Here is a 24,915-nt window from a genome sequence, read left to right as displayed (position 1 = left end):
TTTCATGAACAATCATAACAAGCAATGTAAGGGTCACAGCCAAAGGCTGATTTCAGCCCTGCTGTTTATTTCAGCTTTCAGAAATGGGGTTGAGCTCTATAAAGTGGAGAAATAAAGTCCTCCCACTGCCCTCCCATACTCAAATAACTATCCTTTAAAGCAGCCTGCCGTATATAAACTTTCCGTTCTTCCACACCAAGGAACTTTCGCCTTGGTTATCACGTATCAACCAAAATTACCTGAATTCCGCATCAAACTCTCTTCCTTTCCCTAGATTTCTTACACGTACCTGCCACTGATAAAGTAAGGAGGAAAGGCTTTTTAGCAGGGAAGAGCGATTACTGCATTAACTAATTAGTCCTATTTATAGTACTCTTGACAACACAGGTCATTCATGTTTTGGGGCTGAGCTTTTCTCCCTTCATTAGCGTCATAATTAGTTCCTGTCAGTAAATGACATTTTCAGATTTCTACCAGTTTGCTTCAGTGTATTTAATATTTTGCTTGATGGTATAAGGGACAAAACCCAGGTTATAAATGTACCCACTAATCCTTGTAGTCTGCCTCAAATCCTTTTCGGAATGAGGCGAGGTATATCTACATTAACAAAATTAAAATAAACCATATATAAACAATCCATAGGCAAAGCTACTTAGGTTAACACGTGTTTTTCCTTAAAAGTAACTATGATAAATAATGAAATTAATGAAATACTTAATGGAAATTAATTTCCTAATTAATGAAAAAGCTACTTGGGAGGGTTTGCAAAGTGGAGAGAGCGTGAGTGCCTCTGTCAGGTGGTCTGGTTCTAATGCTCGCTCTGCCTTCCCCAGCTCACTGTCTGCTCTGAAATATGGAGCGTGACATCGACCTCCTGGACTTGTTTGGAAGGTCATTTCAAACAACATAGCTAAAGGTACTGGCATATGGTAGGTGCTTAATACATGTCAGCTCCCTTGCTTTCCCCATAATCTCGTTTGAATTCCTGACTGTGCAGGTAATCCCTTCCTCAAGTGGTATTCAAAGTTCCCTGCAGGGTAGGTGGTGATATTCAAAGTTCTCTGCAGGGTAGGTGGTGGCGAGAGAACATGAGGTCCCTGTCTCCATCAGTGTCAAATGCACACTTGACTGCATCTTTGCAGATGCAGATGCCAAATGTTCTAGAGCTGGAAGGAGCCTCAGCGAACGAACGAACAATTCTGTTCTGCACATCGCCAAGGGGCAAACAGACCATCCCTCAGCAGTGAGTGGGACAGATTTGGAAACTGAGTAGTCCGAGGCCCAGCAATTTTGTGAGACTTACTGAGGGTCATTCAGAGGTCAGTAGCAGAGGGGACAGGAACCTGATCCAATATCCTGTCTCCATCACTGGTTCATCTCGGTTCAGATTCAGATTTCCTGACTGTTCATAATGGTGGGACCCATTGCCCAACCCATGGTCCACCAGTTGAAGATAATTAGTTGAGACATTAATGACACATGGCTGTGAGTGAAAAAGTTCTAGTGAACTCAAGAAGGTGGCCTGTACCACAGGTCACATTTCTTCCCTCTTGTTCACAGCAGGATGCGTGATATGATTGCATTTCTAATGATTATTCTTGTCATTGTGATGACAATGGAAGGGAAAATTAAGGTCAGAATTGCCAGCAGGCCCTTTGGAAGTCTGGTGAGCAGACTGGTGCCACTCAAGCATCAAGCCTCTAGGTCACTAAAGGAGAGTTGCTTCTTGGGTCGATTACCTTAGACTGTGATCTCTACGCCATATTTGAAAAGGGACGTCAGGACAACGGAGAGTGAGGTGTTGGAAGGAGGTGGTCTAGTAGGGCTCTTACACCACGGCATTCAGTGTCTACTAGGTCAGACCCAGGACCAGGGATCTATAAGCATCATTTCAAGAAATCTCACCACAAATCTCTGAGGGAAGAGTTCTAGCCATGGACGATTTATAGATGGTGAAACTGGATACCCACGGGGGCGTGTTGTTCTAAAATGTGGCTGAAAGGAAAGAGCACTTTAAGAGGTTGAATCCAAGTAAACACTCTGTGACTGTTATTGATGGTGTGTGGCTCGGGCTTTAGGATCAAAGATAAAGGAGCCAAGGAAAGCTGAAGAGAATGTTAGAACAGAAGGTCAGGGGAGGAGTGGCCTCCATCTGTATTGGTCACTATCTCTGTACTAAGATGGAGATAACAGAAACGACTCATCTTGGCCTTTTTCTTCGCTCCCTCTCATACCTCCAGCATGTGTTTAAGTACAAAACAACAATCCAACTCAAGGATTTGGTACCTTGGATTCAGGACTCCATTTAGCAGATGGAGTCTCTGCTCTTCACTGGCCCTCACCGTGATCCTCCTTCTTCCTGTGGAATCTACCTTTTGAGCCACTTCTGCCACTTGCCTCCCCCGCATTCCAGGCTTACCTTTAGCTCATTGAGACAATGTGTGGACTTACTGATTCAATGTCATAACAGTATCCTTTCTGAGAAAATGGGAGTGAGTATGTGTGTGTTTGTATGTGTGTGTGTGTGTGTGTGTGTGTGTGTGTGTGTGTCTATAAGGAAATTCAGGTACTTAAAACAGATACTCTAAAAGGATATAACCATTTATTCATTTACTCAGCAATTATATATTGAGTGCCAACCTTCTGCCAGTCACTGTTCTAGACACTGGGAACGTAGAAGTGGATAAGGCAGATAAGTGCCCTCATGAAGCATGCATTCCTGGGGGGCGGGAGGGCAGACAGTAAACATGTAAATATATGGTATGTCTGATGCTAAGCGTTATGAAGGAAAATATATGTGGGTAAGGGGCCAAGGCATGCTATTTTCTCCAGCCTGGGGAGGGAGATTTGCTTGCTCCAGGTTTCCTTTTGAAGCCTGGGTACATGACTCAGTTGATGGTAGGATAAGACACCATGTTTGACAGTCCCACTCAACTCTATTCAATGGAGCAGAACAGTTCCTTGTGGAAATCAGTGTCTATTGTCCAAAGAAAAGGATAATAGATGTTGGTCAGCTAAAGTGCTAAAAATTTCATAGTGCCTCCTAATTATACTTCCTTTTACTGTAATTCTTATAATTTTGGCATATTTTCTTCTATTCCTATTTCCTATTTACTGTTTCCCAGTTTTTTTAACCTTAATTTTCTAAGCTGCTGTTACATGGTAAAAACGGTGACCTTCTCGTTTCTTAACCAGTCCTAAATTTCTAGGCATTTAGGTTATTGTCATTAAAAATATTACAAATAAAGCTGCTGTGAATTGTGATAGCTATCCTAAGCTAGATTAGTAATATAGTGCTTCTGCTTCTGGGTGTCTGATCCACTCAACTGTGCTTCTAGAAGAGAAGGCAAGATAAAATGAGTCTAAATTTCAGCAGAAGCACATAAATGAAGGGGATTTCATCAGACATTGGAACTGTCAAAAGGAAGTGAGCCTCATTCTCCCAGAGACTGACTGTCTTCTCTTTGGCTATTAGGAGGAAAGCTGATTTTCCTGGACCCAGGACCCATCGAGCTCAGAGCACACTCCATCCTTGTTTCTGATGGTGGAGAGCTCAGGATTGGATCCGAGGACAAGCCCTTCCAAGGCAAAGCTCAGATCAAACTCTACGGGAGTTCCCACTCTACCCCCTTCTTTCCGTATGGAGTCAAGTTCCTGGCTGTGAGGAATGGAACTCTTTCCCTGCATGGTGAGTGAGGCAGTTGACCAGAGGAACTGAGGTAGAGCTGTGTGTGTCTAGCCAAGGTGCAGACAATGGGGAAAATGATAAAACTACTTCCGTCTCTTTGGCTGTTAGTCGCAGAGGCAACAAAGTCAATTACAGCATGAGCACTGTTTCCTTAAATAAGGAATATTGACTGTGATGATGCTCACGGCAGAGTGTACTGTGGTTCTCAGTTATTTGCCCCCCTTTCTGTCACCTCTGCCCACTGTCAGGTGACTTTCAGTGCCTCCCCGTGGGTGGACCATACTTCCCTGTCCCGCTGAGAGTGGGCTTAGCCTTGGACTTGCTTTGGTCAATGGAATGTGAGCAGAAATTGATGTACTGCATGGCCAAGCAGAGGTTTTGAGAGCCATTGTGATACTTTGGTCATTTTTCTCTTTTCCTTCTGCTTGAGAATAGCCCATCCCCCATAGGGATAGGGGTAGCTCCTTAAGCTTGGGCAGAGCTGCATACTGCTCCTATGTATGTGTGTGAGGAATAAACCTTTGTTGTCATGAACCACTGAGACCTGTGTTTGCAGCTGCAGTTTAACTTAGTGAAAACCAACCAATATGGTTACTTACTGTTACTTAGCCTATACCCATGGCTGTGTACACTGGTGGCAGCCCAAAGCAGAGACAACTTCACTTTGTTGTTGTTGTTGCTGTTTTCACCCCGCTGGGAACACGGTTCAGTTAGAGTTCTACCTAGAATTTTGTTACAGGTGGGTTGGTGTTTATGGATTCCTGGGAAAAAATAGGAATTAGACTATAATGTGTTTCTGCTACAATTTCGTTTGCCTTTTGATAACTTCATCCCACTTTGCAAAACGGACATTTTTATTTTCCTTGAGATTCAGGAAATTACTAAACGTGCGAGAATAATCCTTAGTATCAACTAGAAAATGTAAGTATAACATGATGAGCTTGGAGTGTCTTTCAGGGGATGCTTATATACATTTGATTACATAGCACGAGCCAAAGTCAGATCAGAAATGTGGGCACCAGATAGTAGCCCGATCTCCAGAAAATGTGACATTCTCTACATTGGAATTTCTGTGCTGACGTAGCAAAATAAGACCCTGCCACCTATCACAGAGTAGTTATTCTAGGCATGGCATGTGGCTATGCTGAGGAGTCACCCTTCTTGCTCCATTAAGGCTCTGTCCATCACAAATTGTGGCCCTCAATCATTGTCTACTAAAAGCCCTCTTTTGCCTTTTTTGGCTTACTATGAGAGGAAGTGAGATCTTATCATCAAGCATTTATTTATTTTTTTTATTTTTGCGGTACGCGGGCCTCTCACTGTCGCGGCCTCTCCCGTTGCGGAGCACAGGCTCCAGACGCGCAGGCTCAGCGGCCATGGCTCACGGGCCCAGCCGCTCTGCGGCATGTGGGATCTTCCCGGACCGGGGCATGAACCCGTGTCCCCTGCCTCAGCAGGTGGACTCTCAACCACTGCGCCACCAGGGAAGCCCCATCAAGCGTTTATTAATTGTTGACCATGGACCAGCCAGAGTGATACACACTGGGGATAAATTTTGTAAGGATTAAAAAACCCACAATTATCTAGACCGAAATTCAAAATACCTACAATATTGATTCTTGTATTCTACTTCTAAGGAGGACCTTTTTCTTCCTGTATCCCTCATCAAGCACTTATATCGATCTTGTAGCCCAGGATCCATGAGGGGCTTCTGTCTATTCACAGGTCAGCAATGGTCTTCAAGTGTTTGCTATAGTCTAACAGCCAGTTAGGTCGCCAACCCAATGTGCTGCTGTTTACCATTGAGAAAACACAGCTGGAGAACAAGAGGGCACAGATCAGTGTTTCAACCAGCCCATAGGCCGTCTGAAGTATCCTGCAGCTCAACAGGGATCCTCTGGTTTGAGAGCCACTGTCCTCTAAGATGCAGAGGGCACAGCTCTTGCTCGAAATGGAAATTCACCTGAAGAAGAATGAAACTCTCCTCATTCTTTTACTCGGCTTCTTTCATTCCAGCCCCTTTTTCTCCTCACATTCTATTATGAAGGATCAGCAAAAGAGTTTACAAATATACCTTTATGTGCTTGTATTGTAAATGTACCCTGTGCTCCTAACCTTTGTGTTTTAACAGATGTCAAGTTAAGAAAATCCCTGGGACCACTGCTTATAATTAAGATGGGGCAATTAAAGCAAAGTAGATAACTTCTAATGTGTTCTGAGAATTCTGGAAGTTACAAGCGTTGCTACTTTATCCTGGTGACGTTACTGGATACTGAGAGCGCAGACACCTCCTCTCCCCTGCTTCCCTCGTTTCTGTCTTCTCCCCTCCACCTCTCCTCTCCCAACACTCTTCCTCTCCTCTTTTCCCCTCTCCTTCCTCTCCCTCCACCTCTCCTTTCCTGTATTCCCAGGACTAGGGTGTCATCAATGGCTGTTTTACCCATTTCCCCACAGCCCTGTCAATATAGGCCTGAGTAGAATCTCTCATGAACCACAGAGCTTGCACGTTGAACACAGGCAAAATCAAGCTGTTTTCCTCATTGAGGTGATGCTGCCGCATCTCATCCATTTGAGAGAAATAGTGTGTAGGAAAGAGCTTAGCCATTGGGTGAGAGGGATTCCCTTCTGCCTTCTCTGGCAGGGAATCCCAGTCACAGCCTGAGGTCCATCAATCCTCTCCCTTCTCTCTCCCTCACCACCTGAAGTCTCAAACAGACTTCCCCTCTGGCGGCGTGGTGGTATATCACGGTTGAAATCGTTACGTAATTTCACTGGCCTTTTCCCAGGGCCAGAGGTGGGTCTAGTGACACTGGGGCTTTAGGGAAAAACTAATTTTCTCTTGCTGTCAAGTATGCAAAACAGTGAGCAACTTGATTCACTGCTTTGCCCCCAGAAGGTCCCTAAAGACCCAACATTCACTCAGCTTCCCAGGATGCTGTAGGGAGGAGATTCACCGACTTTAGTGCATGGAAGCCTCTTCTCAGGAAGATTTTAAAAATAGAGGTTTCTGGACCTCACTTCCAGAGTCTGACTCGGTGGGTTTGGCGTGGGCCCAGGAATGTGCATTTCAGTGGAACCCTCAGGTGATTTGATTCAGGGGGCCCACTGACTAACGTGGAGAAACGCTATTTTTAGTGGTTTATATAAGTTTTGGAGCCAGAAATCAGTCTAGTTCTGCTATTCATAAACTAAGACCTTGGGCAAATCAATCTCTATAAAACCAGGAAAACATAGTTCCTACCTCATAGATTTACCGCTTGTGAACTGCTCCAAAGTATCTGGCACACGGTTAACACTCCAGCACTATTAGTTATGGCTATTCTCATGATATTTTTCCCCCAAAGCAGTGAGTCCCCTGTGCCTATGATCTCATAGTTTCTTTCAGGGGTGAGGGATGGAGGGACTTCTATTTGGCACGGGTCCATCTCTGTCTGGAGATTTTTCTCCTTATTCATGTTCTTGTCTACCTCTTCATCACAGCAAGAGAGAGGTTTTAGCTTTGGAGGTCGTGAAGGAATGACATTCCTCTTTTTCTGGGTTTGGGAGTGGATGGGGCAGGCTGGATTCTGAATCTGTGGTGGAGATTAGATGGCTTAGTAAGTTGTCAGCTGCACACTTTGCTATGTTAATATGACTAAAGGGTCGCAGATTCTTCATCAGTGTGGGGTTTGGGGGGCTGTTTTCAATGAGGAAATTTCACTCGTGCTTTTTGCTCCCTACCCTCTGTCTGCCAATACAGGTTCACCACCCCAGACCGAGTGCCAATCACATGTCACTTTCAAGGGGGTCGCTGTCAGCTTGGGCAAGTTGAATTTTTGACAATCTAATTACAGCCCTTGCTTCCACAGTGGGAGTCTGAACAGGATGGTGGGGCTTTTATTGATTGTTCAGAAGGGAAATTTATCAATGTCTCTCACTTCATTTCCAGTTCCTCCCTGAGAAATTTGGCTGACAGTTTCTTAGGAGAAAAAGCCGTCTTCTGGCCTTGAATGGACTTCTGTCTTTGTCCTTTTCAAGAAATTGCAAGATCAGGCATTAAATATAAATGGAAGTTTCTGGGAAAAGCGAGAATGTGGGAACGTGGTTGAGGAAAACACTAGTATAATGTTATGAACAGGAGACTTTTGTAGGAATAAATAGGAAAAAAGGAGTTAAAATAAGCAGGTTTAAATACAGTTTGCTTCCCTTCTCAAAGTACCAAATATCTGTATGTAAACTCCATGCTTTTTATGAGTACTGTCTATGGACACTCATATTCTGTTGCTAAAGGGTATCAGGCTGTCTGGAAGCACAATATTGTGTGCATGGAGTTGATACGTGTGTCCTGGGCAGTGGTTTTCCTACCGGGCTCCACAAAATCTGTATGTTTCCTGGGGGAACTTCAGGGGTTCTGCCAACAATGAAGTATTTGAGGATCAAGCTATAAAGGTTTAAATTGCTCAAGTAATTGCTTCATTGCTTTTATCTCTAGCTTAAATTTGTGTTAAAGTAATATTTCATTGGAAGAAAGAGTTCTTTTGCTAAAATAGTGACTAAAAATTACTCAAGTAGCTCATCTTTTTTCTTTTTTTAATTGAAATATAGTTGATTTACAATGCTGTGTTAATTTCTGCTGTACAGTGATTCACCATATATATGTGTGTGTGTATGTGTATATATGTATATATATATATGCACACACATTCTTTTTGTATATTCTTTTCTTATGGTTTATGGTTTATCATAGGATATTGAATATAGTTCCCTGTGCTATACAGTAGGACCTTGTTGTTTATCCATCCTATATATAATAGCTTACATCCCTCCTACACTGTTGGTGGGAATGTAAGTTGGTGCAGCCACTATGGAAAACAGTATGGAGGTTCCTCAGAAAACTAAAAATAGAATTACCATATGATCCATCCTTCTTATTTTGTGGTCTCTTGGTGCTGGTGCTGGGGCAGGTAGAAGAGGTGAGGCATGTGCTCGGCAAGTGGAAGATGTGAGGTGGGTGATGGGCAGGTAGAAAGATGAGGCAAGAAGGTTGGCCAGCCTTTTACTGAACCATGCAGTTGTATCCTCTGCTGGGCATTGCTGCCTCTCTGGATAATACTGGCTGACTGCTGATTCTCTCTCCTCGACCACTGGAGTCCTGTAGGAAATCTTCCCACTGTTTTCCAGTGTGGAAGCCCCACCTGGGTTTGCAGTCGCCTTAGCTTCCACCAGAAATTTGGCTCAAGTCAAGCTACCTTCCCCAGAATCCACTTGATCCAGAGGAAACTTACAAATCTTTAGACACCAGAGAGGTTCCTCTCAGCACCCTTTCCTCTGTTCTCTCTCTGAGTCTCCTCTCCCCTGCTCAGATAAGCATGGGTAGCCCACACATGTGCTGCATATGCAGACATCCAACCTGGGAAAAAGAAGCCAGTCTTCTTTTCTTGCAGGCAACTGTATGACTGGTACATTTGAAGCCCTTTTTCTTTGCTTAAATGGAGAGAAGTAGCCTCAGATCTCCCTGTATGGGAAGGAGAGGAAAAGGCCATGGCTGTTCACTGAGGCTAATGACTCACCCCCATCTCTGAGAACTTCTTTGAATTTCCTCTCTTGGTTGATCATGTAGCTGGGGGCTGGGGGCTGTCCAGGCATGGCTCAGATGGCGGAGTTAGTTAGCCTCCTTTAAATAAGCCCCAAGGGGTCTTCCCTGGTGGCACAGTGGTTGAGAGTCCGCCTGCCGATGCAGGGGACATGGGTTCGTGCCCCGGTCCGGGAATATCCCACGTGCTGCGGAGCGGCTAGGCCCGTGAGCCACCGTGAGCCATGGCCGCTGAGCCTGCGTGTCCGGAGCCTGTGCTCCGCAACGGGAGAGGCCACAGCAGTGAGAGGCCCGTGTACCGCAAAAAAAAAAAAAAAAAAGCCCCAAGGAAATGTCTACTCCCTGTCTGTTTATGGCTCACATACAGTGTGGGTGCTTATCATCTTTTGTCCCTGGCCTGGGTCCTCTTGGTGGGTTTGGGGGACTAGAAGTCTATGCTCAACAGTGTGCTACATATGTGAAAGGGTGCTGCAAAAGGATGTTAGGTTGAAAGGGAAAGCAGCTATTGTGTGTGTGTGTGTGTGGTTTTATTTGATTTAGGGGTGGGAAGAAAGTAAGATCAAAGTGAAAGGAGAAATAGAGGAAGAAGGATAAGAAAAATTAAAAACCTATTCGTTGCTTTCTGTAATCTTAAATTCAAACACACTTCAGTCCAGCACGGCGGTTCTGGTCAGCTGGTATGTTGGGGCAGATGGTAATTACTCAGTCAAGTTAATGCTGGTGAGCGTGGTTCTGGTGGACTTGGAACCCTCAGCATGTAGGATGGCCAGTGACTAATGACTGGTTCTCTATTCAGAGCACCTGAGGATTGGTCCTTAACTATGTGTCTCTGAAAATATAACCAACACCACCAACAAAAGTGAGGCAGAAATTTTCTCTGTTGCCTAACAAGGCTTCAAAAAAAAAAAAAATATCCAAAATACAGCTATTCTATATGTGCAATAGAAGAAACATGTCTGGTAAAATCTCATTGATTCTTAACTGAGATAACTTAGAATTTGTAATTGCTTGATCTGGACAAGAGTGACCTTGGAACAATGGATTAGAAAGGGTTCCTTCCATTCAGAGTATAAAGCACACCTTAAGGAGCTCATTTAAACGCTTTAAAGTGAACATGCTGTTTTTAAGGTCCTTAGCATTTAAGGTGTTTACATGTAAATGTATAATGCTAATTAGAAATGAGTTCTAGCTATCCGATAATCCAAGTACAGCAGGAATCCCACTTAGAAACACATTATAAGATACTTTAAGTTTCTATATATACCTGAACATCTTGGCATTCGTCAGGTCTTTTTTGGTGGCAAGTGACAGAAAACCCAATTCGAACAAAAAATAAGGGCACTTACTGCCTCATAAAACTAAAACATCTGGAGGCACAGCTGAGTCCAGGTGTTTCGATGAAGTCATTAGGCCTTTGTTTCTCTGCAGCTCTAGGTTCTGCTTTCTCCTGAACTGGCTTCCTTTACCAATCTGACTCCTAGAGGTAGAAATAGGCCCCTGTGGCTACAGATGAAATAAGGGCTCTTTTCCAATGACTATTTCTGAGCAAATTTCAACATTTCCCCTCATCAAAATTTCACACCCCCTTTGTTTTTCCCGTTTGGCTTTTAACACTGTCTAATATATTATATACAGTTTATTTGTGATATTTATTGTACTTATTCTAGTGTTTTCCTTAGTAGAATGTATGTACCATGAGGGCAGGGATTTTCATTTTTTTTTTTTTTTTTTTTATTGACAATATCCTAATCCCTACAACAGTGGCTGGACTCACAGTAGGCTTTCAAGAAGTATATGTTGTGTGAATAACTGAATGAAAAGCTTAAGCAGAAGACTCAGGATTAACTTTGACCCTGTTTGGGTCATAAGACCATCACTGAAGCTGCTACCGTGGCTGGGGAAGTGGTGCTCTTACTGGCTGGGATGGAGCAAGTGTATGATAGACCCCCCAGAACTACATGGTCTGAGACTGAGAGAGGATGATTCCTTAAAATTAGAGGTGTGTTATCTAACCAGAATAAGAGAATGAGCAAGTAAAAACAATAACTTGTCTACTTTTAAAATATTTGACAATCTGACTTTTACTAATTTGGAGAAAATTAATAAAATTTTACTGGATATTTCAAACCTGTTTAGTTTGTCTAGGAAAATAAGAAAAATTCCAATCAATTACTTCACTAAGCAAAACCAAATTCACTATTGATAGAAACACAATTAATAGAAAATTTAGAATTAAAAAATATCTAACAGTGTTGTGATATTTTCTAGATTCAATTATATTTAGAAAGTGTTATTGAAAGTATGAGGTTGCTTTGTAAGATAGTTTTTAGTTAGGGGATTCAGGACCACATGGATCTTGATCTGGACTGGCCACTCTTGTGTAAATATGTATCAATACATCCCAGGGAATGGCCAGCTAAGGCATCACTATTGCATATTATGGTTTGGCCCAAGCCAAAGAGAACCTCTCGTGAGCAATGCTGTATCATGTGACTAATTCTTGACTAAGCTATGAAGGGGATGGACAACAGCTTGCATTCCTTCCTTATCCCTAAGGCCACACAAGACACTGGGGACTTTGCCCTTGATGGAAGACAAGTCCAGCATAGCCAGTCAGTCCAAGAAGAGAGGAGAACACACTTGCGCCAGTGCTCAGGGGAGAGCTGGTCTTGCCCACCTATTCCAGGCCTTTCTTGAATAGGAGGCAGAAACCAGGGAGCTGCCTCCTGGACCCTTTTCCCTATCCTTGTAATGGGAGGAGAGTAAAAATAGAGACCTCCCCTTTGTTTGGCCTAGTGAATTTTCCATCCCCTGGGACTTAAAATCAGTCATTGGCATGTTATAAATATTGGTAGTATAGTAGAGTCTTTAGACCATATGAAAGATAAATTAGGAAGGTATTTCTCAAATTAGAAAAATGGATTTGTTTTAAAACCGTGAACTACTTCCTTCTAAAATTCTAACCGTTGATAGAATGAAGTAATGAAAATAGTACATAAGGGCTTAAATTTCCTATCTAAGCCCTTATGGTTCCAAAGGTTTTTCTGTACTTCCTTTTGGCAGTGTTAGTCATGAGTGAACAAGTCACTGTATTAGTCAGGGTTCTCCAAATAAATAGACCCAATGTGATATCATATATATACGTACAGATAGATAGGTATATAGATAGATGTAGATACAGATATATAGATATCACATTGGTTCTGTTTATCCAGAGCACCCTGCCTACAGTGACTAGTGACTTATTCATTCACTAATTCACCTATTTATAAATACATTCATATAGATATATATACATACAAAGAAACTTATTATAAGGAAATGGCTCATGTGATTATAGAGGCTGAGACCTAGGAGAGCTGATGTGTATGTAGCTGTAGTCTGAGTCCAAAGGCCTGAGAACCAGTGGAGTCCATGGTGTTAGTTGCATTTCAAAAGCCAGCAGGCTTGAAACCAAAGAGCCAGAGTTTCAGTCCAAATCTGAAGCCTGGAAGAGGCCAGTGTCTCAACTCAGCAGTTAGGCAGGAGTTCCAGCTCACTCAGGCTTTTTGTACTATTCAGGTCTTGAATGGATTACTGGATGAAGCCCACCCACATTAGAGAGGACAGTCTGCTTTACTGAAGTCTATGGATTCACATGTTAGTCTCATCCAGACACACCTTCCAGACATGCTAGAATAATGTTTGGCTAATTCTCTGGGTACCCCAAAGCCCAGTCAAGTTGACGCATCACCTTTACTAAAGTGGATCCCATTTTCTATAACTGACCCTGTATCACATCTTAGACACATAATCCAGGAAAGTAGCAAGCCTCTTGTCTTGACACAAAGCTTTCCAAGGGAGATCCATGTCTTCCTTTGAAGGTTTCTGTAGTTTACTTTCTCCTTCTAGGTCATGAGGATCTTGGCTGACATTCTGCATCTTCTCCAGATGAACTTGGCCTTGCTCAGTCACAGAGCACTCACTCATCTTCCTCTGGATGAGCATTAGGTGTGAGGACTCTGGAAGTAGGCTGCTTGGCTCCAAATGCCATCTCTACCACTAACTGTCGGGTGGTCTTTGAAAAAGTTGACTCTTCAGTGTTTCAGTTTCCATATACAAGTTGGAGAGATGATTCTAAAACATTTCTCATGGTGCTGTTAGGTGGTTTAAATGAAACAAAACATGTAAAGCACTTAGCACAAGGACAGGCATTGAGTAGTTACTCAGTGAGTATTATTATTATTATTATTAATTATATGCCTACAGTTTTGATTTGATGAAGCTGCCTCACTATTGTAAGAAGGCTGGGATGGTGTTTATTGCTTTTCAGTAATCTGTCATCTGGAAACATGGTTGTCATTCTTGATACCCCCATCTCTATCGTTCCCCGTATTGTGTCCATCACTAGGTCTTGATTTTAATTCTTGGGTAACTCATTTACTTCTCTCCACTTCCATGACTATTACCTTAGTTCATGATGCCATGAACTTGTGCTTGGACTATTGTTTAAGCTTTGTAGTTTATCTTTTAGTTGCTATTTTCTTCCCTCTCCAATTCATTGTTTACCCTGGAGCCAGGGTGATCTTTTCACAGATCTGTTCACATCACGCTTCTGCTCAAAACCTTTAGTGGCTTCCTGTTGTCCCTGGGAAAGTCCAAAATTTCTAACATGGTTATAGCACCCTCTCTAATGTAGGTTTCTGCCTGCATCGCCTGCTGTGTTCTCCAACCCTCACTCCTCCCTCACTGCGGTGCTTTTCAGTCTTAGTAACCTTCTTTTTTTTTTTTTTTTTTTTTGTGGTTTCGCGGGCCTCTCACTTTTTTGGCCTCTCTCGTTGCTGAGCACAGGCTCTGGACGCGCAGGCTCAGCGGCCATGGCTCACGGGCCCAGCCACTCCGCGGCACGTGGGATCTTCCCAGACCGGGGCACGGACCCGTGTCCCCTGCATCGGCAGGCGGACTCTTAACCACTGCGCCACCAGGGAAGCCCTTAGTAACCTTCTTTTAGCTTATTAAATGGTTAATGTAGTCTAGATTTTACAATTTTTACATTTTTGAGTACCAAAAGAAATTCAGCTTTGTTAAGTAAATGGAATGCTCCAAAGGCAGGAGCATGTGATTTTTCCTTCAAAGAGAATTCTTCCACATGTATCATCAAAGCAATATTATTAATGGTATTGCTTTCAGCCTGGTCCTGAAGAAGGAGTATCACTGGATTGGGCATTATATTCAGTATTTGTGAAAATTGGAGTTTTACCAAGATCCTGGCACTTTATAATTTTCAAAGCTGCTTCCCATTCTTTCCTCTCATTTAACTTTCACAACTCTGTGAAGTAGGAACGACTGGGATTGTTACTTTCATCTCAGAGATGATGAAACTGGAGCCCGGAAGGGGAGTTAACTAGTATTCACTCCATCCTCTTCATAGGCTTATGATGCACATGGGCTTTCTGTTATTTTGCATACACATAGCTGGTGTTTACCTGTGGCAGAAAGATAAACAGAAGATACTCCTTCCAGGTTTCTGGAGCATTCTTCCTAATTTTAATTCTTTCAGGTTATTTTGGGATTCTAAGTAGGGCTTTGTTCCTTTTGGCTCCCTTTGTAGTATTCTTGATAGGGGTGCAAAGAACCTGCTTCTTCCCCAGTTTGTTCCTTATGTTCAGTATTTTTTATGGCATTTTCTGATTTCTATAATGGTACATCTACAAATATCTTCTTTTATGGTTTCTTCCTTTGATTTCATGTTTAGAAAATTCTCACCTGTACAAAGACTATATAAAAATTTATCTATTTGTTTCCTGGTACTGTTATTGTTTTGTTTTGTTTTTTTACATTAGTGTCTTTAATATAGGGTCAGCAGACGATGGCCCATGGGACAAATCTGGCCCATTGCCTATTTTTGCAAACAAAATTTTACTGAAGCGCAGCCATGCCCATGTGTTTAGGTATCATCTATGGCTGCTTCATGCTGCCATGGCAGAGCTGAGTTGCAACAGAGACAACCTGGCCTGCAGACCAAAATCTATTCATTGTTTGGCCCTTTCTAGAAAATGTTTGCCAACCCCTTCTTTAGTCCATCTAGAATTTATTTTGATATAGTGTATGTTAGTTATTTAATTTTTTTTTCCAAATGGTTGGTCAATTTTCTCAACACTATTGATGCAACAGTGCAATTATGGTATGCGGAAAAATGGCCTCCAAATATGTTCACACCCCAATTCCTGGAACCCATGCAGGTTTGGCAAAAGACACTTTGCAGGTGTGATTAAATTAAAGATTTCAGATGGGCCCGATGTAATCACATTGGTCCTTATCAGAGGGACACAGGAGGAGTCAGAGGAGAAGGAGATGCAATGGTAGAAGCAGAGAGAGGAGTGAAGTGTTTGAAGATGAAGGAGGGGCCACAAGCCACAAGCCTCAAGCCAAGGGATACAGGTGGCCAGTAGAAGCTGAAAAAGACGAGGAAACAGATTTTCTTCTCAGAGCCTCCAGAAGGAAGCAGCCCTGTCGACACCTTGATTTTAGCTCAGTGAATCCAATATTAGAATTCTAACATCTGGAACCATGAGACAGTACATTTGCATTGTTTTTTTGAGACACTAATTTTGTGGTAATTTGTTATAGCGGCAATAGGAAGCTAATACATTTCCCTGGGAATTTTAAATGTTACCTTTATCAGACACTAAATTCTTATTTGATACAGGTACAGATTAATGTCTTTTATAAATAAAGAGCTTTTTAGAACAAATTTAAAATCTGGCGATGGGTGTGAACAGACATATCAGTATAATTAATGCAAATGACCAACATGACTGCATGTAGAGAGGGCTTGGGTTATCCTGTGCTCACAAGGAGGGAGAGATTCTTTTTTATTCTAATGAGTTTTCTCCTATCTTCACGTCATTAGTAATTACAGAAATGCAAATTAAAACAAAAGTGATTTTTTTTCCCTTAACCATCAACTTCACCAATATTAAAAAGAGTAGTAGAAAGTCTGAGGAATGGGCATTCACATATACTGCTAATGTGTATAGAGTATGTGCAGTCTTTCTGTAAGGCAATTTGGTAATAATATCAACAGGGTAAACCTAGGCATATGCCTCGATATGGCAGTGTCACTTTTAGGAATTTATACTAGTGAGATGATCATGAGTATGCATAAAAATTACGCTCAAGAATGTTTACAGCTTCACTGTTTATGAAAGAAAAATATTGAGAAAAAGCTGAATATGAAGAAATAATGGATTAGTATATAAAATACAGATTTTTAAAGTGGGATACTATGATGTTATAATGATATTAAATAGTATATAATACAATTGAAAAATGGTCCTTCTCCATTAAGTAAAGAAAATTTCACAAAATGGTATGTACAGAATTATAGCATTTTTGTTTATATGTATATGAAATCTTGTCAACATATGAATACAGGAAAAGGAGGACAGAAAAGACATATATTAACCTGTTGTAATAAGAGCATGGATGCCTTTATTGTCTTCTTTTGCTTGTCTATATTTTTATTTTAAACATTATACATTTATTGCCTTTCTAAAAGAAATTATGTTATTAAAAAATAGCTCTTTCTTCACTGTCACCTCCACTCCACAGCATAATCCATAGCGATGATTCTCAGAACAATTGTCTGTCTCCTCAGAAATATGTCTGAGTTTTTATATATTTTTTTGACAATGAATAGAAGTGGATGTTAAAGATACTCTACAGAAGTCTTTATCTCTGACCAAGTCAGAAGTCTTTATCTTGCCCCTCTAACTAACGAAATTTCCGCACAGTTCTATAGGGCCTAAGAATGGCATTTGTTGAACTGGCCTGAAATTCACACAGGAGCTAGGAACAGCATTCCAGATGTTTCCACTTACCTCACAATATACGATTTCCTTGGTATTTTGAACTTTATCCTTTGATTCTTCTCAGTCACTTGTAAATCATAGTAGCAACAGTAAAGCTCAGACTGGTCAAAATAAAAAGTTAGCCTTTCTTTCATACCTCTAGAAAAGGCCTTCAGTTATAGTAGGACTCACTGCACCATCCAAATAACCTTGGTTAGCCTTGGTCTAACCCTTTGTGCCGAAAGAATGGCAGACGTCTTAGCACTGGGGACAGATGCGGTACCCAGGTCTTTCATTGCAGGGCATAAATGTTTGCTGAGCAGCTGTGTGTGGAGCCAGCTGATCTGCACATTTAGAGAACGGCTCCATCAGTACTGCTGGAGATTGACCAGTAAGGATGCAGGAGGCTCGCAGTGCACACACACAGCCAATCTCATACGGGATTCCCCCGCCAGGGTTTGTCTTCATCCAAGAGAGAAATCACAGCGAGTGAGTCTCAAGGGCAGAGGGAGATGGTGCACGCAAAATGCCTCCATTCCATTTCTTTGATTTGCCAGATAGTCTTGTATTAATGCTAATGTCACAGTCTTCTCTTCTGAAGTAAAGTAAATTGGATCACCTCCGATTCACAAATGGTTTGGGTGCAAAGAATTCCCTTCTAAGTTGGTTGTTTGTAACTTGGAATACATTTGTTTAAAGATGGTTGGGATTAACATATACACACTACTATATATAAAATAGATAAACAACAAGGACCTACTGTATAGCACAGGGAACTATACTCAATATTCTGTAATAACCTATAAGGGTAAAGAATCTGAAAAAGAATAGATATATATGTATAACTGAATCACTGTGCTGCACACCTGAAACTAAAACAATATTGTAAATCAACTATACTTCAATTAAGAAAAAGAAATGCTGATAAACCTATGGTTAAGGGCCTATGTGAGCCCTCAAAAGTGTGTTTTACTTTTCTGTCTAAGGCTAAGGGGAGTATAGCAGCTGACCTCTGTGTATACGAATAATTGTGTGGGGAAGCAGGTCCATTTTCAACATGAGATGTCAGGGGCACATCTCTCTGGGCTCTCATCCCATTTGGACTCTACTATAGCAGTCTTTTCCTGTTGAGTACTAGTGACAGAGGGTGCTAAGTCCCTCTGCCCTGAGAGTGGCTTCTGTGGCCCAGAGGTGACACGATGGCCTGGCACAGTGTGGGTTCTGGGAGCAGAGAGAGCCAGCTTAGATGCGAGGTGGAGTAAGCAGCAGTAGTCAGCCCTTTCCTAATTCCTCTGGTTACTTATAACCTTCTGCTGTTGTTAGGGGTAGTATATGATCAGAGAATCTGGGCCAGCTGCTGGCAGGGGGAGGGGAACTGAGAAACAGTAGAAAGCCAGTGTTTTCTCTCCACCCCTTTCCTCTCAAAGCTCATATCCTGCTACTCTACCTTTTATTGGCAGATGGATGAAATGAACAGTGGGAAACAGGGCTCAAGTACAAGAAATGCTGGGCAGATGCCCAGAGCTTAAACATTACAAAAAAGAGCAAGGAGATGGGGGAGGAATGAGTCCTCAAGCAGGTGTATGGAGAACTAAAACTTTCCTTCCACTGCATTATTTTAATTATGGGTAAATGCATACCTTCAATTTTTTGGTTTTCTTCCTTCTTCTGATCCCCTTACATTCCTCTTCATCTGCCCAATCTTTGAATGACGATGTTCCTGTGGGCTTGGTCTTGAATATTCTTCATTTATAATATGTACTTTCTCTCAAGAAACCCCACTTATTCCCAGCGTTAACCTTTATGCACTATTTCTTTATATATCGAGCCTCAGACGTCTCTTCTGAGCTTCAGACTCAACTTTTTACTTGGATATTCTCTTTAGTATCTAACATGTAACCTGTCTAAAATGGTCATCTAAAACCGAGTATGTCTAAAACTGAATACTACTAGAATATAAAGTACATGAGGGCAGGGATTTTTGACTGTTTTTCTCACTACTGTATTCCCAGTACCTAGAACAGCACATGGCACATAGCACACAGTAGGTGCTCAATAAATATTTATTGAATGGATTTGTTATCTTTTTCCCAAGATGTCCCTGTTGTCTACCGACTTGCATCAGCTCTGGATCTGTGAGGCATTATTAACCTCTTTCCCCTTACCTTTAGAGCCAATCACCCAGTCCTCTTGATTCCCCAAAAGGTACCTCAAATTTTTGTACTCCTCTCCAGATCCCCTGCCTTACTCTTATTCAGACCTCCAAAACTTCTTGTCTGATCTACTACATTAGCCTTCTACAAACTGCAGAAGGCTTCTACATACACCTCTTAACTTTTATGCACTTTCTTGCAATCTACTCTTCGTGCCACATCCAGTGTGACGCTTAAAACCATAAATTTGATCAAGTAACTATTCTGAATAAGGTTCAGTTCCTTTAAAGCAGGCCAAGAGGGTCCGGCATGATTTGTCCCAGCCACACCATGGCTTCTTACTCATCTGCTCCAGAAACCCCCATCTCCATTCAGTCCCTGGAGCACATCAAGCTCCCTCCTTCCCCCCTGGCTGGCTCCTACCCAGCTCAGGACATGACTCAGACTTTTCTCGTTCTCCCCAGTGTGCAGTATATACAGTTTCTCTCTAAGGATTCTCTCCCCTCAGTTTGATATGTAAGCTTATGAACTTAAAATGTGGCTGGTTTCACAACAGTATGATTCCTTAGTTGTCATGTGAAATATTTCTTTGGTGGTTTCCAAACCACTTTTGGAGTAAACTCTAAGCTCTTTGGGAGGGCCTGCGGGGTCCTTCCAGGGCAGGGCCTGCTCACCTTTCCAGGGGCATTCCCACTGACCCTCGTCAGGTCCCCATCCCTGCCATACACCTGCATTCTGGCCGTGCCACCTCTATGGCAGTTATTTGAGTGTGTCATGTTGGCCAACACCATTGTACACAGTGTTGCCTTTGCCTGGAGGGCTCTGCCCATTTTGTCCTCTGCTCCACCGTGGCTTATCCTTCAAGACCCAGCTCGGTTGTCACGTCTTCTGGGAAGCATTCCCAGAAACAACCCCTGCCTCTGTGTGAGGTGTTCCATGTCTCTTCACTGGCGGACCCTGGGTGTCCCTCTGCCTAAACGCTTAACAGAGTGCATTTGTGATTTTTTTGTTTATTTCCTGTACTGTTCATGGACCCTGGAGGACAGTGACTCTGTTCCCTTTACGTCTGTCTTGCCAGTGCTTGACAGATGTTCATCTACACAAAAGGAAAGATAGCATTCATTGTTTTACTATGGATAATGGTGAAGCTGCATGCAGAAATAAGGGGAAATAATTTACATGTATTTGAGAAAAATATTTCTAATTCTTTTGTGAATTTCTTTATATTTCTGTTCTGATGTGAACATGATTTTGATGAAATAATTCTTTCCTCCCTCTTTCCCTCCCTCCCCTCTCTGCCTTCCTTCCTCTCCCTCTCTCCCTCTCCCCCACCCCCCTTTTCCCCTCCCCCTGCCCTTTACTGATTTGGAAAGGTCTTGGCAGTTATTCACTTGGAATAAATTGAACGATTGAAGTCCTACAAAACAAACAGAGGATAATTAGTGATTTTAAAGTGTGTTAACCCACAAAGATGATTTTCTTTCTCTCCATGACCATTTGGCAAGATGATTCTCTGGGCCTGTGTAATTATGGATGAATGGCACTGAAATGCTTGAACAATAATTTGTAGGAAGTGCAATTATGAGTAGAAATCATTAGTGGGAGTAAATGAGTAGTTTGTTGGTTAACAGGTCAAAGTTGAAAGCCCAAAGAGGTTAAACATGGTATTAAATTACGAGTCAAGAGCATAATCTTTTTTTCTTGTAAGCATATGCGTAAATTACTGAGCTTTTTAAACTGTATTTTTACATGGTTTTTCTTTCTTTCTTTTTTTTTCTTTTTGATTTGTGGTACAGAAAGGAAGGGAGACACCTGAGCTGGGTTTCTGAAGAGTTCTGTGAAGTGAAATGACTCACATTTGAAATGTGTACGATGCTGTTTTCATCAGAGAAGTCAGTCGATCCACCTTGTATGGCTTTTAAATAGTATTTATAAAGTAAAGGCTATAATGTTTTGAGTATCAAAGCTAATTGGGCACAGTTAATATACAGTTGCTTCCAGAGGCTAGAATTCCATTAGGTGTCCAGTTCTGTGGTTCTGGATTCAGAAGAGCCAGTTTCAGAACTTGGCACTGACATCTCCTACTGGGTGATTTTGCCCTGGACGCGTTATTTTAGCCTATTTTAGCCTCCTAATCTATACAATCTGTCAAAAGGAAAACAAAACAAAGCAAAACCCAGAAAACCAACAGTTCTTACTTCAGAGTAACACTACTTAGCATAGGTTGGATTTATTCTAAATTCTCAATAATGTTTGTGTTGTTTTTCAGCTTTTTACATGCTGTATATCATATGCTCATTTAGGTATATATCTGATGAGGGTTTGTAAGTGATTGTCCGTATGGCAATAGTCAGAATAATTTAAATCCCTATGAGTTGAATGCTAATCATGAACCCAGTTGAATGCTGTGTTAGAAATTGTGACATTTGTAAAGGAGACGTGAGGCAGTGGCCCTGCATTCAAGGTGGGGCAAGAGACATAGGTACTGTAATAATTACAGAATAACTTAGTGTGAAATATATGGTGCTGACTATAGGTTACATCACTCTAGTCTCCTCAGGCCTCCCTGAACACTCTCAGCCTGTGGATATGTCAATAGTGATAACAAAAGTATTCCTGCTCACCTCCCCCAACTCTCACAGATCCTCCAGCCCTTACCAACATCCCTGCCTGCTTGTTATAGGTGTTCTCATGACAATTTCATCAGTTAGTCTATTTTCCTCTTATTTTGGTTTTCTTGGTCATTGTGCTCCCTTCAGGAAGGCAGCTGGGGGCTGCCCTGCTGCCCTTGTTTCAGGTACCTGCCATGAAAATACTGAACACAGGGTGCCAAGGGCGCAGACTTTCCTTGCTGCCCAGGTGGTCCAACCCTCAGGTGTGGGAGGGTTGTGCTCCATGATGAAACCAAAGGCAACCACTGTTGCCACTTGGGGTCCCACCTGACCATCTGGGTGCCAAAACTTTGGGGTGCTTGCTTCTCCATGTTTCCGTCATGATTTTCCTTCATCAGTACATATTTATTGAACACTTATTATATACAAGACACTGTGATATGCATTGGTACTATGATGGTGGGCAAGTATAGGTATAACTTCTGCCATGTTTAATAGGGGAGATGGAGAATGACAGTAATAGAGGTCAAACCACATGTGTTAAGTGCTAGAAAGGAGAGGGACACAGTGATATGACAGATTATAAGTCAGGGTTTGACCTAGTTTGGAGGTCTCAGAGGTTTCTCTGAAGGACCAAGTTGAACATCATTCTGAAGAATGAGGCAGAGTGAGTTGATGAAGGAATCCCAGGCAGAGGAGCAGCAGGTACAAAATCCATCTGGAGAGTTCCTGCAGGTTCTTTCCTCAGGTTCAGTCACGGGTCCATGAGAGAGAGCCCATGTCTGAGACAGACCCCGTACCATCTCTGTCATCCTTTCCTATCTGTTCCTTTGTGGAACTTCTTCTCCCATGCAAAGCAACTCAGTTAAATGGCCCACAATCCAGCCAGGCATGTGGCGTGCCTAGTCCCAGATGCACACTGACCTTTTACTCAATAAGAACCCCCCCCTTATCACTGTGGCGTCTATAGGAGGCAGTGGACATCAGCATGGGCTGAAGTGCTCCCTGACATCCAACAGAAGAGGTGAGGCTTGAGCTGTTTTTAGGAGAGCAGATGAGGGGAAGAAAACTGGGCACCCAGTGGAAGGCATAGAACAGGCAAAGGAGTAGAGGTAGGAATGATCCTGTTAAATGAGAAGAAGTACAGTAAAGAGGCTTCCTGGAATTGAGAGATTATTCAGGAGTCAGAGACCATACAGTGGAGTCTGATTAAGGAGACTCTTGAAAGTCAAGAAGGGAATTTGTGCCTTTGTTACTGAGTACTGTAGGCAGATACTGCAGGTTAATGAACAAAGAAGGGATGTAATTAAAAAAGAACGATGCATAATGGTCAGAAGAATAAAAGCTGTTTCAGAGGGTCTAGCTCAGGTGATTATTAAATTTATTTTGACATTCTCCAGTTTGAGATGATGGTAACTCATCCAAATATCCACATCTGCTATGTAGCTGCAAATATGAGGCTGGCACGCGTCAGACACTCAGGTTGATGTTTTAGGCAGACATGTAGAGGTGTGTTGTTTTTGCAATGAGAGCGAATAAATTATGAGATAATTTTACTGCTTTCTAGAGGCTCTGTCAACATTTGAAAGGTCTTAAGTTTATGTTAATAGTTAAAAATTCACTTCAAAGATCCTCTGTGATTTTTTTCCATTCATTCTGACTTGACTATTATTTATAAGAATGATTAGCTAAAAAATATCTTTGTTGTGCCTATTCTTGGTTCTGCCACGTGTAGCTGCTTGTTGATAGGTGCACAGCAGGTGTTTGTTGAGTATTGACTGAGTATGATGAACCATTGATCACAGCGTTTAATAGAATTTTGTCCTTGACAAACATTTTCTATGCATATTAGAGATTTTTCTGTGCAGACATTCAAGAACAGATCATAGAAATTCACATATATATGCATATACATCAAAATAGACTTTATTTCATTTATTGTTCCCAAAGGTTAAAACATACAAACCAGGAAAAAAAATAAAATTATTTTCTTTTTGGGATGATTTATGTCTTAATTTTCACCTGCTCTATAATTAGACATTTTGAACTCTGGGAATTTTTTTTTAAGATAAAATTATTGCCCAAGTAAACTTCGGAAATTACATCATTAACCCGGAGACCTTCCTAAGCCTAGAACAACATTACTGGTACAATGCCCCCGCCACCCAACATAGACAAATAAATAAAGAGGGAAGTTTAAAATAATTTGAAAATGATTTATTGTTGCTCACCTCTGTAGTTAGAGATTCAAGTATCATTACTTTAGTGCAACAAGGGAGGACAGGAAGTTGCTGTGGGCTAGAGGTAAATTATGATCTATTGCGAAGGAGGAAGGAAATGTGCTGAGGAAAGGAGGAGTTGGGAGTAAGCCTTGTGTTTCCTGAGGTATTGCTTCAGGTAATGGCTAGAAAAAAATCTTTGCCTTGACCCTTGCTGGAAAAGGCCAGAGTAAACTACGAGACTGGTTAAGGAGCAGCGTACTGGTTTGGGGAGGATCAGACGGCTGCACTGGAGCCTAAAACAAACCAAGGTATCTAGAGTCACACGTTCCCCCTTGTTCAGCTTTGCTGAGCCATCCTGTCCTGGATACACCTTGTCTTACAGTATAAGGGGATCACTTAATACCCTGAGACTTAGGACAACCATTCTGAGGGTAATTTTGACTTTTAACTCTACTATTACTATTTGTACAGTGAGTTGAAGTCTTCAGTTTAGAAATACATGGTGAACTTCTACCTTGGAGAGTCTACTTGGAAGAAAGAGGTGACAAATTTCATCCTCAAAACAGTGTGATGCAAGGAGGGAAGAGAGCAGACTAAAATATATTGAGGGTCTGTTATGTGGCAAGGTCCACGCTAGTTGTTTCACAGATATTTTGTCATTGAATCGTCCTAAACCCCCAGGAGGGAAGGCTTTGCTGCTTCTGCTTTGTAACTGAGGAAACTGAGACCCACCTTTAAGTATATCGCCCAAAGAAACATAGTTAGACGATGGCAAGAGTGTGATTCAGCTGTAAAATTAGTCTGACTCCACTTCCTGTGTTTTTCACCCCATATCA

General features: G+C 41.9%; 1 protein-coding gene across 1 annotated transcript in view; it reads left to right on the top strand.

Annotated features, from left to right (window-relative positions):
* PKHD1 (PKHD1 ciliary IPT domain containing fibrocystin/polyductin) overlaps positions 1 to 24,915 on the top strand; it is a 404,235-nt gene that overhangs the window by 129,714 nt on the left and 249,606 nt on the right. The window contains exon 36 of the mRNA XM_027126840.1: positions 3,476 to 3,688. Coding sequence (XP_026982641.1) covers positions 3,476 to 3,688 — 213 coding nt within the window. The remainder of the gene's footprint in view (positions 1 to 3,475; positions 3,689 to 24,915) is intronic.

This window comes from Aethalodelphis obliquidens, unplaced genomic scaffold (assembly GCF_003676395.1).
Source record: "Aethalodelphis obliquidens isolate GAN/ISIS:26980383/991018 unplaced genomic scaffold, ASM367639v1 scaffold31, whole genome shotgun sequence".
NCBI lineage: Eukaryota > Metazoa > Chordata > Mammalia > Artiodactyla > Delphinidae > Aethalodelphis > Aethalodelphis obliquidens.
This window is presented reverse-complemented; position numbering and strand designations above follow the sequence as displayed.